The 15,538-nt window shown below is 41.3% G+C and overlaps 1 protein-coding gene across 1 annotated transcript in view; it reads right to left on the bottom strand.

The window, feature by feature from the left end:
- The window catches only part of MRPL23 (mitochondrial ribosomal protein L23), a 19,518-nt gene extending 3,980 nt beyond the window's left edge, over window positions 1–15,538 (bottom strand). The window contains exons 1-7 of the mRNA XM_009637285.2: window positions 15,491–15,538; window positions 14,762–14,844; window positions 12,813–12,886; window positions 4,348–4,687; window positions 2,251–2,551; window positions 2,009–2,156; window positions 472–534 (exon numbers count right to left, since the gene is read on the bottom strand). Of these exons, the coding sequence (XP_009635580.1) occupies window positions 4,523–4,687; window positions 12,813–12,886; window positions 14,762–14,843 (321 nt within the window). The 5' untranslated portion in view covers window position 14,844; window positions 15,491–15,538 and the 3' untranslated portion in view covers window positions 472–534; window positions 2,009–2,156; window positions 2,251–2,551; window positions 4,348–4,522. The remainder of the gene's footprint in view (window positions 1–471; window positions 535–2,008; window positions 2,157–2,250; window positions 2,552–4,347; window positions 4,688–12,812; window positions 12,887–14,761; window positions 14,845–15,490) is intronic.

Consider the following 15,538-nt stretch of genomic DNA (forward strand, 5'->3'; position numbering starts at 1 on the left):
TACAACCACTTTAAGAAATTCACAGGACAGATGACAAAGTGTTGCTGACTTTCAGGCTGTTTGGGCCCAGCTTATTCAAGTAAACTTACTTCATCCTGCAACGCTTGTCAAGTTCAAGCCTTGAAATCCATTCCAGGTAACACTCAACCGCAAGCTTCTGGACTACGCACAGAAACTACGGCATGAAATTTTATGGCCTGTGTTATTCAGGAGGTCAAAAGGGATTATCACAATGTTCCTTTTTAGCTGTGGTACCTATGAGCCTTGGCATATAAGCCACCCTGGAAAGCCATTCTCAGACAACTGTTTTAAATTGGACTCTGAGCAGCCCTTGAACTCTACTTCAGGAGAAAGCAGCATTGTTAAGATAACGGTTTTACAGCTTTCAGTCCTCCTAGCAAAAATAGTGCTTGCTTTGTGTACCTTGCCCTGTTTCACACACTAAGCAGACATCCTCTGTCCAACCCTTACCGCTCTCTGCAAGCCGTTCCACAAACACGCCAGAGCTGAAGAAGCAATAGTCTGCCCTGTAACCTGAAAATTCAAATAAGTAAAATAATTTTCCTGAAAAAGAACCCCAACTTTGATATAATGGGACAACGCGGAACTCCCCAGCCATGAAGACATTTTCCACAGCAAGATGGCCTTATATAAAGCAAAATTTTCCTCCTGGCTTTCCTTTGCACAGAGCAGGAGTATTTGTGAAATGGATTAGAACATGCCTTTTCTGGAATCCACCACAAGTTTGTACCTACTTCTTTCCTATCATTTATTTTAATTAGCTTTTTTTCTTCTCTTAACCAGCAGTAGACTGACAAACAAGGAATGATGCACAGGACCATAAAACTGGCCACTGATCTGCAGGCAATCTTTGACCTACCGCAGCTTTGCATCTAACCACTCACCAGCTGAGCTGAACTATATGCCTTCCTACCTCAAGGTAACTGTGAAGACCAACATTTGCGTTCTCTGAGGTCATGAAGCAAGGCTCAGGTGACAAGTGGTTACAAGACACGGTCATTTTTTCACCCGCAGACACCCACATGTTCTTCTGTGATCCACTTCAACCAACAAGGAACTTGTTCCTAGTACCCAACGGAGTATGACTTACAGCACAAAACTCATCTCAAAGCTGTAATGTTAGGAAAGCCACTGTCCATGTCTCTCCAATTCTGTTCTGGCTTGTCTTAAAAAAGAATAAATACAAGCAAACAAAAAAGCAATTGCGCACTCCCTGTGAAGTATACTGGTGTTGCTGGGACAAAGCTCATCGTAGCCGGATGCTTTTCTCCACCAGAGCGGCTGACGCAGTCAATTGCGCATCCACTGACTGTTCCAGCACATTACTCTCTTCGGGGGGTTGCACACGTTCAGAGGAGAAAGAAACTGCGTTCAACGTCTCCCCTGCACGTCAGAGAAGACAGCAGCTGCAGAGCTCTGCACGCCAAGTGCGGGACGTGGCTTCTCCTGCACCACAGCGAACATCAGCCTCTTCAACCAAGTCATTAGTTTTGTCCTTGGAGAAGTTATTCACACATATATCCAACTCCTTGGCCCACAGGTATGGCTGCTGACATAGCCAAGGACACCTCAACACCTCTGATAGCAGGGCTAGATGTGACCTCATAGGATCTGCCAATCCCTTGCATCACACAAAATAAATATCAGGATGTGCTGGAAGGAGCACAGTTTAGTAACAAAACTACATAACTCTGAGTCCTTGTCCCAGTTTCACCACTCATGTTCTGTACTTATCTCTGGTACATGACATAATCTCTGCCTTCATATTCAAATATCATCTCCATTATCTTCTAGCCTGTACAGTTTGGGGGATGGGATTTGTGAAGCACCAGATCATATTAAGCACTGGCACTTCCTCAGAAACGCTGGCCAACATGGGACTGGGAAAGACTCTACATCTTTTTAATCCCACTTCCGTGGCAATCAGGAGCTTTAAAGCAAAATAATGGTGGGGCAGGGGCTTTTAGTTTTCTTTTTTTAATCTTACCTTAATTTCACAGGGATACTATTTTAGAGGTAGTGGGTAACATTGAGCAGCTTGGGTATCTGCCAGAATTTGGTTGCAGCAACTTCATATAGATACAGGTATACTCGCCTCTTCATGTCTTCCTTTTTGTGCCACTCCAGACAGAAACCTGTCTTGAACATTCAGCTGGAAATTAATCACCCACAGAGAAATCACAGAGTAGCAAAATATGGCAGCCCTACCCAGGGGCTTTTGATACTCACTGAGCCTAGGGCATATTTGGGACTGCAAATAAACTCCTCAGCTTGAGTCCTCAATGCCAGTACAGAAGCTGGTGACTCCAACCTCTCCCAAAGACCGTAACACGGAAGGCAGAGAGGCTGATGGTTAATATATCTCTTGCTGTTACACCTAACGCATGGAATATAGCCTCATTTATCCAGAACTATCACATACCTGACTGTTTGCTTGCTCAAGGCTGACCAACCAATTAGGAAGATATATAGCAGCACTAGATGAATTCTTTTCATTTTATCTTCACCATGGTGAAGAAGATGGAGTTACCTATATTGGAGGGAACCACAAAGGAAAGTGAAGAAAAAATAGCAAACTCCGTAACATTATACTGTAGGAACAGAGCCCCAGCCCCGACATGGATCAGCTCCACACTGAGCTGGGAGTTTGAGAAACAGCCCCAGTAAAAAATACATTAAAAAAAGGAGGGGGTGGTGGGGAGGCTGTGTACAGCAAGAGGAGAGACCCTTGCATCTGACAAATTCAATCATCCTACTTTAAAACTGCAGGCCAGCTCCTGATTTAACCTGGAGTTTCACATGTCACTACAAAACTCTGGAAGTGTTGGCTTTGCAGATATGCCAAACATAAGAACTGTTTTCAGTGAACTCAGTATTTTTCCACATCTACTATTGTAACTCTGCTGGCAGGCTGGGAGTAGCAAATCCTCCCTTATCTCCCTCCTCTCTGAGAGCATCTCTCTGTTTAAGCACCAGCTAACTTAGATCATCACGCATGATCCCCCTTGGAAAATGGACAAAGAGGGGGGTGGGAGAGTCACTGGGGTTGTAAGCAACAAACCACAGAAGGAGATGGACTGTCGTGCAGAAGGGAAGTAGCAGGGGGAAAGAGGCGACTAATGAACAGAAGGGGGTGCGTAAAATCCTATTTGGATTGCCTCTCTGGGGAACAGCTGTTTCCTTGTAAACATCTTGCTAGCTGTCCAAACAAGAAGTTCAGATGCAGAACAATAAAGGAGAGCACCCGGGTAGAAGCGTGCAAGGCATGGGCTCATTCACTACCCTGCCAATTGCTCCAAGTGGCAGAATTCAAAAGCCGGGAACGTTAGCCATATGCTTAACCCTGCATGTGCTGGTGTGATAGCCAATGGCCTGCAGAAACACATCCTTGTCTATCTGTGGTGAAGTCCTTCCTAGTCCTCCTTTTCCCCTGCTGTTTCTGACACACCAGCAGAGCACATTACTTGACAAAGGAAAAGAGGAAATATCCTCCATCAAAGCAAGGAGAAACAGCCGCAGAGCCAAGAAATGAAAAGCCTGAACGTGGCAGCCCTGAAGGCCTAGAAAATTTCTACCACTGCCCTGGCATCATCAACTTGGAAGTAGGGGAAGTTGCACCAGAAAAATTAAAAAGAGTCTTTTTATTAGTCCTGAGCACAAAACAGCCTATACTGGCAGCAGCATTTCTATGCCAGTACAACTGTGTCCACACAGGACTCTTGCCAGCGCTGCAAGGTAGCTGTGGACAGGGGAAGGAATACTAGCACAGCCATGCCAGTAAACATTCCTAGGGAAGGCTGGCCACAGAAGGCAACTACCTGCGCTGTGCAACAGCAAGCAGAGACTTTGCAACACCTCTGTCCGTTCCTTGATGCTTCTGGGGATCAAGGTCACAAGCCTATCCAATGAACCCCCGTCTCCAAAATGCCACACAACCATTAACAAAGGAGTGTAATCAGATCACACACACATCTCCAGGAAAGGGAGGGGGAGTAATTTTGCAAGGAAGGCAATTCACAGGATTGTAGGACACCATAACCGACAATAAGGGAACCCTAATGTCCTGAGCCTATAATCTAGTTATCTACACCTTCATGTCCGCCTCCGACTGACCTATCTTGACTTTTACACATTCCATTCAATGCAAACTACACTTACCCTGGGAAATGAAATGCCTCCTGCTTCTACTCAAAACAATCCATAGAAGCAGGAAGAAGGTAAGCACAAGGACACTCTCATAGTCAGAAACAACAACAAGCAATTCCACATTTTAGAAATAGCCCGCAAGTTCACAGGAAAGACCTGATGCAGTCAGATTTATTTTACCTTTTTATTTCTTTAGGGCCATTTTGTTGTAGTCGTGCACAAACAGCCAGGAAAAAAAGACACGCTAGCAAGGGCTGCTCAAGAATAAACATTTGATCATTACAAGAAGGGAAGAGTGCAAGTTCTGCTGATCAAAATCCCTCTGAGCCTAAAGAAAGGCAGCTGGCTTGTTGCATCAAAGTCCAAACCAGTCGGGGACTCCACCTCGTCTGGGGTCACCTTTCTGCCTCTGCTTCTCTCTCTCCATATATTTATTCTTGAAGTCATCAAAAGAGTCAGTTTCTGTGTCTTGTTCTTTCTCTGGAAATAGGTTGGGAAACTGAAAGGTTTGTCCTTGGCCCTAAAGAGAAAACAAATGGTCAGAGAGACATTCCAGCCTTTCTGCAGTAGCTATGATGCATATACTTACAATGAAAGACCACCCTGAAGTTTCAGCTAGTGCAAAATGGTACCTCTTACCTCCCAAGATCTCTTTCCACCCCTCTCCCCAAGATACACATATAGCCCTCTCCCCCCAGAAAGCTAACTTTCAACCTCTCCTCTTTTGTGTACTAATTAAGGCACTGACATCTTTTTTTGCAGATGAATGATCAGGAGATGGACACTTCTTCAAAGACTTTGAACCAGCTCAGAGATGTTGTATGAGTCATACAGTAAAAGCAAGATGAGCAAAATAAGTGATTTTGTTAAAGTAACACCATTTGGGAAATACATGGTGGAGCAGGCATTCATTATATTAACACTCTGGATACGGGTAGTGGTTATAATTGTTTAGATCTCAGCTAAGGATAAGAGAGAACAGTCCTAGCAGATGTTATTGTAGGGTGTAAAGTGTGAATACGGAATAACAGATATTAGAGGTCTCTTATCAACAGGAATAAAGACTACAGTGTAAAACATTTACAGTGGGAACAATCTATCTAAGACATCACTGATGAGATTGAAGTGATTACATCTGCATCAGTCATTCTGCCTAACAGACAACTCATTTTAGTGAAACATCATCATCAGATCTATGTCTCCCACTTGGAAAATAAATATTTGCTTGGTTTCTGGTTTTTATCTAACAGCAGGAAACCGTTATTCTGTGGAAATGTTCTATCCCATTAACATTGTCTACTTACTTTTTAGTGGTGTTTGCACTAAGCACAACTTCATTAAACTCAACAATATCAGCCCTTCCATTCCACATGGGACTTTACATAATAAAACTCATAACTGATAGCTCGTAACTCTAAAATTACTCTCCAAAATACTTAGAAACCTTACCATACGTTAACTTCTTTGGCAGAATACCGCACACAGAAATCTCAACAAAAGCATTTAATTGCGTCAGATGAAAACAGGTTGGTTTTTTTTTCATATTAGCCATTCTTTACATTTGTGCAATAAATATAATCAAACAAGAGGAACAGTTACGAAATGGTTCCACAAAGGACATGAAAGGAGCCTTCCACAACACTCCTACCTATACTACATTTTGGGATCAGAAATGTGACATAATTAAATCCAAAAAAATCATCACCATGCCCTGACCCAGCTGAATGTGTGCTGTGTTTCATTTAGCCATATACACTCAACCTGGTAATTTACAGGTGTGAAAGAATTTAAACCTCAAGCATATACTTTGTAAAGAAAAAACATGACTTATCCCAGTTGAGCTTATCCAGACTAGAATCTAGGAAATATCAACTCATACCCAGCAATGCTCCGGTTGTTTTTGTAGTGCATACTTCTTGGGGGTTTCCTAAGAGCCTGACCGTACTACAAAAACAACAAGGGAGCTGCTGTGTACATTGCTCTGTCCTCAATTCTAGCCTGGATAAGATCAACTGGAACAAATCAAGGTTTTCCTTTCCACAGCGTACACTCTGGGATTTCAACTCTTTTGTACCTTTACATTTCCAACAGGCATGCTTTTAAGAGCTGTCCTATAACAATTAAAGCATAGTTCCATTTCAAGGCACAGAAACTGGCTTTATCAATGTCCTTGAGCAATCCCAAAACTGTAGCCTACTGAAACTCCTCCTGTAGTAGGATCAGCAGCAAGCACCTTTGAGGCCAAGTGCCGCCTAAGATTTTAGCACACTGAAGCATCTGGAAAAGAATTTGTTTATATTGCAAAAAATGACTGCATTTTAACGGCACTATGGGCAGGTCACTCAGCCCCATGGTACCTACAGAACAAATGGGGCTGATTCTAAGGACTCGTCTGCCCTGGAGAGGAAGCCATTTTAGTTAAACAAGTCAGAAAACAATTCAGGCTAACATGGTAGGCATACCACCTACACTGAAAATTTGAGAACTATTTATATTGGTAACAGTGTAGTAAGGGACTGTTCTTGTTATGCAGCACTTCCATTCTGGTATGCTTCCAGCACCAATGCACTTCCCTTATTGGAGAATGAAGGAAAGCTGTCCCTAAAGCATACTAACAACATCCATGGTAATTCACTAAGCATTGCAAAACAGTTACTATTTTAAAAAGAGGGGAAAAAACCAAAAAAAGATATGCACAGAGGCTGTAGAAAAACCAGACAAACCTTTCAGCTGTTTATCAAAGTGCTCACAGTTCTCATTTCAAGGCTGGTGAAAGTCAAATATTGAGCTGAAAATGTCAATCTGTATCTGGAGTCTTTTAATAAATCAAAATCAGCACAGACAAGTTGGCTCTTTCCAGCTCTTGTTTTGTGAAGAAATTCTGATTTTGGCTGGCAGCCAGACACAATTTGAAACAGCCAAGATATTACACCCTGAGAACTGAAGGTTGATAAATCTTAAGTAACAATACTATGCAGTAATACTGCACTCAGACTCTGAAGTGATGAAAGCTGTATGAAAAATAGCTGTTGTGCATGCTCAGTAGCTACTTTTCAGAAGAAGCCTGTATCTTGGGTGTTTCAAAATTTCAAAAATACCAAAAGGCATCAACTTACATAAAGGATTGTGAGTCTGTCCAGGCATATTTACACTCAGTGCATCTTCTGCACGATGCCAGAGGCTACTAAGGTTCAAGCTCATATGCCACCTTCTCAAAAAAATGCCTACCAAAGGAATGGAGGGATTGTCATTCCTTGACGTAGTGCTGCTTTTACTTACACTTTTCCTTTGCGAAAGTTTTCCCCTCTATACAGCAACCATTTGACAACCATATGATAAATGCATCCTCAGAATGAAATCCTAACTGAAATAAAGCATACAACTAAATTTCTACCAAGTTCAACAGGGTTTTACCTGGTTTGCAAACTGCTAGAAAATGAAATGCTGGCATACTCAAACAGAAAGCAAAATTTTGGCTTATTCCTAAACGTTGCATTTGTTCATTGTTTTACCTTTTCCAAGCCATTTAACCAAGGTTATCCTTTTAATTGCTGAATTATTGAAAGGCTAGGGCTTGGCCCTCCTTTAGAACTTCTGTCAGTGCAATTGCTCCGTTAGAAGCACAGAGAAAGAGTGAGAAAAGAAAACCCTCCCACCTGACACAGATATGCTAAAAGAATCATAGAATCGTTTGGGTTGGAAAAGACCTTTTAAGATCATCAAGTCCAACCGTTAACCTAACCCTGCCATCCCACCACTAAACCATGTTCCTAAGCACCTCGTCTGCCCATCTTTTAAATACCTCCAGGGATGGGGACTTGACCACTTCCCTGGGCAGCCTGTTCCAATGCTTGACAACCCCTTCAGTGAAAAAATTTTTCCTAAAGTCCAACCTAAACCTGCCCTGGCGCAACTTTCCCCTCATCCTATCGATTCTGTAAAAAAAGACAGACACAGGCAAAAAAAAATCATTTTGCTCAGATAATTTAGTCTGTCGTGGAACTGGATGTTGCACTACCAGCAAAAGAACTTTTTCACCAATGTGAGGTGATACACCGATACTCAGGAACTTGTCAGGATAATCTCAATCACCACATGCTCTTGTATCTAAATGAGCCCTTGTAATGTTTAAAAAAAAAAAAGAAAAAAGAAAAAAAAAACCAAACAAAGCAAGTCAGAGAGGTGGTATTAAAACACCTAAAAAATAAAGGCAATTTTACGCATTGCTATTTTCAATTTGGGGTCTTCCCAGAGACCTCCCTTTTTCCTACAAATTCTAAGATTATGTACAAGTGAGATGTGTGGTCCAGTGTTTAGATTACAAAAATGGGAGCCATTAAGCTTCTATTCCTGCACAACTCTAATCCTCGCTTCAGCATTACTCAAATGTAAAACTGATTTATATACAAGGTCTTACAAGGATTAATTTATTAAATGCTAACATCATTCAAGATAAAAATTGACCTATGCATCAAACATGTATTTTGCTCTTAGATTTCAAGCATTTTTCATTAGAAAGGCTGAAAACACACCTTGTTCTCTGAGTGTGTAGAAGGAGTTATCACATTGAGTTGTACAAATTGCCTCCATTCATTTTAATGAGAGGTTAAGTGACCATAATTAGGCCTATGAAGTCAAGTGTTAGCCTTTCCACTGCTGAGCCTCATGGCAGAAAATTGCTGGAAGGATTATCCGGCACAAACTCACTTATACTTCTCTGACCTTTTCGTCCCTTGAAAAGTTTAGGAATGGAAGGTCAGCACAGATATCATTATGCAGGAATGACGCAGCAAACACTGACCATGTAAACAACTGTGAGATCTTCTGATTATTTAGATAATTGAAGCACTTACTACTGTCCTTCAGAATTAGGAGAAAAGTGATGTTGATAGTATCGTTAACTAAAAAAATGTTGGACTCCCAACAGCGTGGGATTCGGTCCAGCAGTAGCAGCAAATGCAGATAACTTTAATAATTCAGTGCATTCAAGCCATTCTCCTACTGTTGCAGCGGTAACATCTGATGTTAAAGCGTATGGCAAAACAGCATGGAAAGCAACTTCAAAAATCCACACAGGAATAACACAGAATACAGAGCATCCAAGTTTCCTCTGAATTCGCTACATGTCAAAAGAAAAGTGCTGTCACATCTGATGTGTAAATGAGTTAATTACTATGAATGTACCAGACACTCTAAACAGGGTTTGAGAAGAAACCATTTGCAAAAATGTTCCCACCGGTGCCATCATTCACACAGCTAAATAGGTGTTAGTCCTAATGTTGACAAGGTCAGACTCCTTTTTACAGCCATCTCCATTAGATTTCTCAAAACAGGTTTAATTAAAAATAGGTCTGGATTCCAGAGGCTTGTCTACAGTTGTGCTCCCACGGGTGCTAACACCTGTTGAGCTAAACCAGTGAGAACAGTGAAGGAGGAGGAGGGGATGTTGTTAGTTTTTTCAGTTTCCCTGATGTTGATGCAACTGTCAAGTTTCCCACTGGCTTTCTTTTCTTTTTTTTTTTTTTTTTTTAAAATAACATTGGGATAATTATAACTGTATTGGAGTAATGAGAAAGGTTGCTGTATTACATTCATTTAACTACTCTGCAAAGATACATAGCTTGTTTTTTAACTAAAAAAATAAAACTGTGTAAAAAACGTGGCATTTGATACCCAGGGCCTGAAGTCGCTAACGTAAACCTTTCTCACCACATTCCAAAAGGGGAAAAAAGGCAAGCAGGCTCTGGAATGGCAAGATATTGTTGATCCACAGCCTTCTATGATTTGAGGTATTTTTTTAGTGTGAAAATATTATGCTTGGACAGATCATGTATTTGTCCAGTTACTGCCTGAGAATAAAGTAAACAGCTCTGAATCTCCAAGAAATAGTATTTGGAAAAGAAAGGGCAACAATTCTTACATGTGGAACAGCTGGGGCACTAATCTGACACCTAAGGGTAAGTTGACTATGACTTCACACACCTTCCACCTTTGAGACACTTGCAGTAATTTAATGGACATGCATGTTGTGCTGAGACACATAAGGTGATGTTTTATGAAGCAGGGAAGCATAACTGATCATGAGAATATACTCAATTTCATTCAGGTAAACCGCACCACAGCTGCTACCAAGTCATGCTGGAAAGAGCAATACTTCCACCTAGTGGGCAATAGAAAGATCAACCCGAGACCTTGCAAAAACACACGCTTATTTTTCCAGTCATAAGCAGTTTTAACTTGAAACTGGATTAATGAGAGAAAACACAGCTGGTAAAAATGGTGGGAAAGCCCAGCCACTCTGACTCATGGCAGATGCAAACTAATTCTCATGAAAATAAGGATTTTACAGTGGTTACCAAAGACTTTCCTAAATTAGGCAGATATTAACAATGGACTGCATGGGGCCTGTCACGGCCTGAATCACATCATGAATGAGAATGAAGGCAAAACCTTCAGTTTCAGAAATGACACTGGGTTTCTGGCCTCACCCACTGTTTAAAGCTCGTGTGAACACAAAGCTGGGAGCTCACTGTCCACACCAGATCTAACGATGAAAAGCAATGAACAAAAGGAAAAGGAGAAAGAAAAAACAAACACAGAGAAACCTAAATATTAAAGGAATTCACAGACACCAACAGAAAAAAAAGAGAGCAAAGAGACTAGGAATGAGGTGAGGCAAAAATTTACAGACCAAGCTTCACTGCAGGAGTTTAGTAAACCGTCAGGATTCCCTCACTTGGGATGAAGCACAACACTAAAAGCTGGCCCCCTGACCCCGTTTATGGGTCAGATGGAAAACATAGCATTCTTTAAAAACTTTTCATGATACTATAATATAGGACAACACAGTACAGGATGCTTGCTGTTCCATGTACCGAAAGCAGTCCTCAGCCACAGTACCACAGGGCCCTGTGCAGGCTAATTTGGCCAGCAGACAAAATGAGAGGCTGGAGGAACAACCAGAGTTACTGCTGTCCAACTGCCTCCAGTACCAAGCTAATCTGGGTAATTCTCCTCTCCACCATGGAGCTGCCCTTAAGGTAATAGCAACTACTTTAGGTCCAGAGGTTTGATGTGAAATAAATGCACAAAGGCACTGCCTTAAATGAGTGGCTTGCTCCACAGAACAGCATTTTGCTTTGCACTCCTTCCTCCCCCCTCAGCCCCAAGTATCTACAGGTTGCAAACTACCTCCTTCTCAACTCAGCAGATGAAAGAAACAAGACTGCATTAATTACAGTGAAATAAAATTTGAGAACTGACCACAGTTCACCAAGATCCATGTCTGCTTCAATCTTGGGAAACGAGTCTCTAAAAGCAAAGGAGTCACAAGCAAGAGGCCGTGACGATGGAAAATGCTTGCAATTACCTTCTGAGGAACAACACTCAGAAAGCAACTTAAAAGATAGAACATCACTCCTGGGATTCAATTCCTCAGCTGTGTTCTTAATGAATCATTCATACCTGCTCTCTCGCAGACAAAAACCTAGCACAGACAATCCAGGAGGGAGAATTTGCCCACCAAAGCAGAGACTCTTCCTTGAAAAAGGAATGTGTTTTTTAGCCATCATAATGCAAAATCCTCATGGAGACGAGGTTGCCTTTAACTTCAGCACAGTAAATCAAGGTTAGTCCTCATCTAAATACAACTCTTTTACTTTCTATTAACATTGGACTTTATACTGTTCTTTTAAAGATAAGGGCTGTCTAGAAAAACATACTCTCCTCACTTTTCTTTCCACTCCCATTCCCAGAAGGGGCTTAGGGAAAAACCTCTCAGCACATGTAAACTTTGAAAAATTAAAAAACCATCAGATTTCCCATTGTCTGTGCCTCTTTAGTTTGACCTGAAGTCTGTATGAAGTCTTACACAGCCTTTAAGATCGCAGTGTTCCCCCCACACTGAATCCTTGTCCCAGGATGGAGTAACTCTGAGGTTGTGCTGCCAACAGCAATTTTGAGCTTATGGTTTTACAACCATAAATAGCATTCCTTTAATGTAATTTTGGTATGTGAAGGGGTTTCCTGTCACTGGTTGCATTTCGCTTTTACATAGAGACAGGTAAGCCCAAAAGAAGTCCCAACTATAATATGCTCCTGTTAAGAAAGAAATTCATCAGAACATGAAGCTCCTTTTCCACTGGGCAACCAACATACGTTTCAGAACCCAGTTTTAGCCACAAAGCGTGCTTGTTAGACGTGACTAAATGCTCTCCAAGGAATATGCCTTAGTCTTCTCTGAAATCCAAAAAGCTTTAATAAGAAGCTGCCTACCCTTACAATATATTCTTTCACTTACTGGACATTTCAGCAATCAACCACACAAGTCGTGAACCTTCCAGCACACAGAGTACAGGGTCAGCATGAAACTCACTGGCAAAGCAGCGCCATATGACATCAGAACGTAACTTACATACAGACCTCAGACAAATATGGGACTTGAAAACTAACCATTTGTTTGAATTTGATTTTTAGACTAAGTCATTTAGATCACTTTACACATTCTGGAACCTATTAAAGAAAATGTCATTATTAGAGGATTGGCAGAAATATTCAGCCAACCGGACAATTCACTGAACGTTACTTCTAGCTTGGCTGGTTGACAGTCCCTTTCTCTTTCCCCACAAGCATCCACATTAACTCACCAGCTGTACATAGGCGACTTTGTAATCTGGCTTCTTCACTCTCTGATTCTTGTGATTCCTCTTGTTGTTTGCACCTGCAGAAATGAAGAGAGTCCCACCTTTTACTTCCCAGGACTTCCAAGTTCCCCAAAGCAAGGCCAAGCTGAAGGGACAGACTTCACTAGTTCTGATTTATCATTAAGAGGAATGAATATTCTTTCCTCAGTTCCAACACAGTATCACAATTACTAAAATGTTCTGAAATTGGTAGACACTACTCTCCTCGTTTACAAGTAGAGAACCGTGGCATGACCAACCAAGGCTGCTGACAGCCACTGTGCCTTCACCTCACACACAAAGCTTGCAAAGAAGAAAGGAGATTAGTCTCCCGAGAAGGGGAGCAGGATTGATAAACCATCCTCTCAACATCAACAGCTTCAGGAAGACAAGGAGGAAGTGACCACTAAACAGCTTCAAACTTGTCAATTTTTACTACCCAGCTAATGAGCTGGATCTACTGTTTATACACCAGGAAATTACACTCCACATCCAAAAAACCCAAAGCACCTCAACCTTCTGCAAGTACACTGGTCACAACTGAGTGGGAAGTTAGAATTTATTCCCTGCGTGTTAGGCAGACATTAAAGCTCTCAAATTATTAGACATTCTAACCCCCTTTCCTCTTCTTTCCCTTTTATTCTACCATCACTTCCATTAGCAGTGGGGGACAAAATGGTTTTAAGGATAAGCATGAATATTTTTCAGTGCTGTTTGGAATTGCATGTTTGGTATTTAAGACACTATTTAATCCTATTTTTCACATAAGCACATTACAGATGATCCTTCTGTTTTCTTTTTCTTCTTTTGTAGGTTCTCAGTGTTACAACCTTCTTTTGAAGCTTTTTCTTTCATTCACCATTTTTCACTATGACAGCAATTTTTCCTATACCTTTTTGAAAATCATCCCTACCCTCACCATTATAAACACATCAATCAATTCCTTTGCTAGAGTCACTGCATGAAAAAAAAAACAAACCCAGCCATCAAAGACATCCTAGCCAACAAGTCACTCTCTATTTGATTAATGCACTGTCTGGTGACCAAAAAGGTAAATAACATGAAAATTATATTCCTAACTTTGCACTCCATCCAAACTGCAGTCAAAGAAGCTCTGGGGAAGGAAGCATTCATATATAAGGTGACCTTACATAAATTTAGCTTATTTCAGTTAAGAGGTGGGTCCCTCTGCTCCAAGACAGAGCTCAGCATAACTTAAACTAGCAACATTTTTTCGTTTTCTCGTGGGTTTTTTATGTTGCGTTTTTGGTGGGTTTTTCTTTTTTTGTAGGGTTGGCACAGGGAGAAACACCATGAGTGGAAGCATACAAGCCTGTAGCAGAAATGTGGTAACAACAGGTGATGAAAAATTTAAAATTTGTCAAGATGCTTTTCTGACATTATCTACTGGTCTAACAGAATATTTTAATTTGCTCTACAAACTTTGCCTTTTGTTAGACCACAACACCTCCTCTGCATGCATGCCAGGTAATTTTAACTCCCGTATTTTTTTAAAAGGCTTTGGCTGAAATTAGATTTAATTACTAATTTTATTAAAACACATGAAGCTGTTCCCTCTGAAGTGAGACACCCACTGGTCTTCATGGAGCAACAATACCCACTACAAAAGCATGCAGCACAAGCTAGATAACTGTCAAGATGATAAGGCTTCTTAAATTCAGATTTTTCTTTTTAAAACTAAACTTCTGTCATAATCTAATTAAAGCATTCAAATATGAAGTGGTGCATATTCATTTGAAGGGACAAATAAACAACTAAGCTGATAGATGTGACCAGCTAAGCACCTGGAATCAAAGTCTGTTGAAATCTAATGGACCTTTTGAGAGCAAAAGTCTATTCTGGCTGCACAGGGATGATGTATTCATCCCTTTGGATTCCTCAGCTACACTTACCATACTGTATCCTGGTCCTCACAGCAGCTACCGGCACATTGTATATTTTTTCAAGGTAATTCTTGATATCCACTTTTGTCATTCTAGGTGATGCAAAAATATTTTGGGGAAAGAAAGAAAGTATAAATGTTTAAATAAAATAAACCAGTGATAGGGTATTTCCAGACTGATACTCTGCAATAAATGTCTTCTCCTTTTAACCAAGGTAGCTTTACTGCACAAAAGTATAAACTCAACATAGATCCACCCACTGCTACCGCAATTCATTATCCATAAACTGTAACAATGACAAATATTTTATTCTCTGTAACCTCAACAGTCAAAACCTCAGATATATTCTGTATTCTGCAAGAGTGGGTAAGCATTTTCACTGTCCACACCAAGAATCTTTTCTAATCTTCTGAATAGCATTTTCTAATTTTTTCAGGCCGTGCCATAGGCTTGTGGGCTTCAGTGTGTGCAACCAGACTGATCAGGATGAGAGCGCCCTGACCGATACCTGGACATCACCTCATTTTCTCCAGACCATTTTCATAAGCGCTTGCTTCTTCCTAAGCCTGTCCCTGGGAAGGCTGAGCCCCACTAACACTCAGGAAGAGGAGCCAAGCAAAGCTCTTACTTAAATTAGTGCCCTCGCAGCCTTTTAAAAGGGTCTGCCTCGTGCAGGAGCCCCTTCCCCCAGCCCGAAGGGCGCTATCTGGCACCCTGCCTCCCCACCCCTCAGCTAACCAGGCAAGCCGCAGCCCAGAAGGAGGCGACAAGAGGCAGTGTGGCGGG

This window comes from Egretta garzetta, unplaced genomic scaffold, assembly GCF_000687185.1.
Source record: "Egretta garzetta isolate BGI_Z169 unplaced genomic scaffold, ASM68718v1 scaffold44, whole genome shotgun sequence".
Taxonomy (NCBI): domain Eukaryota; kingdom Metazoa; phylum Chordata; class Aves; order Pelecaniformes; family Ardeidae; genus Egretta; species Egretta garzetta.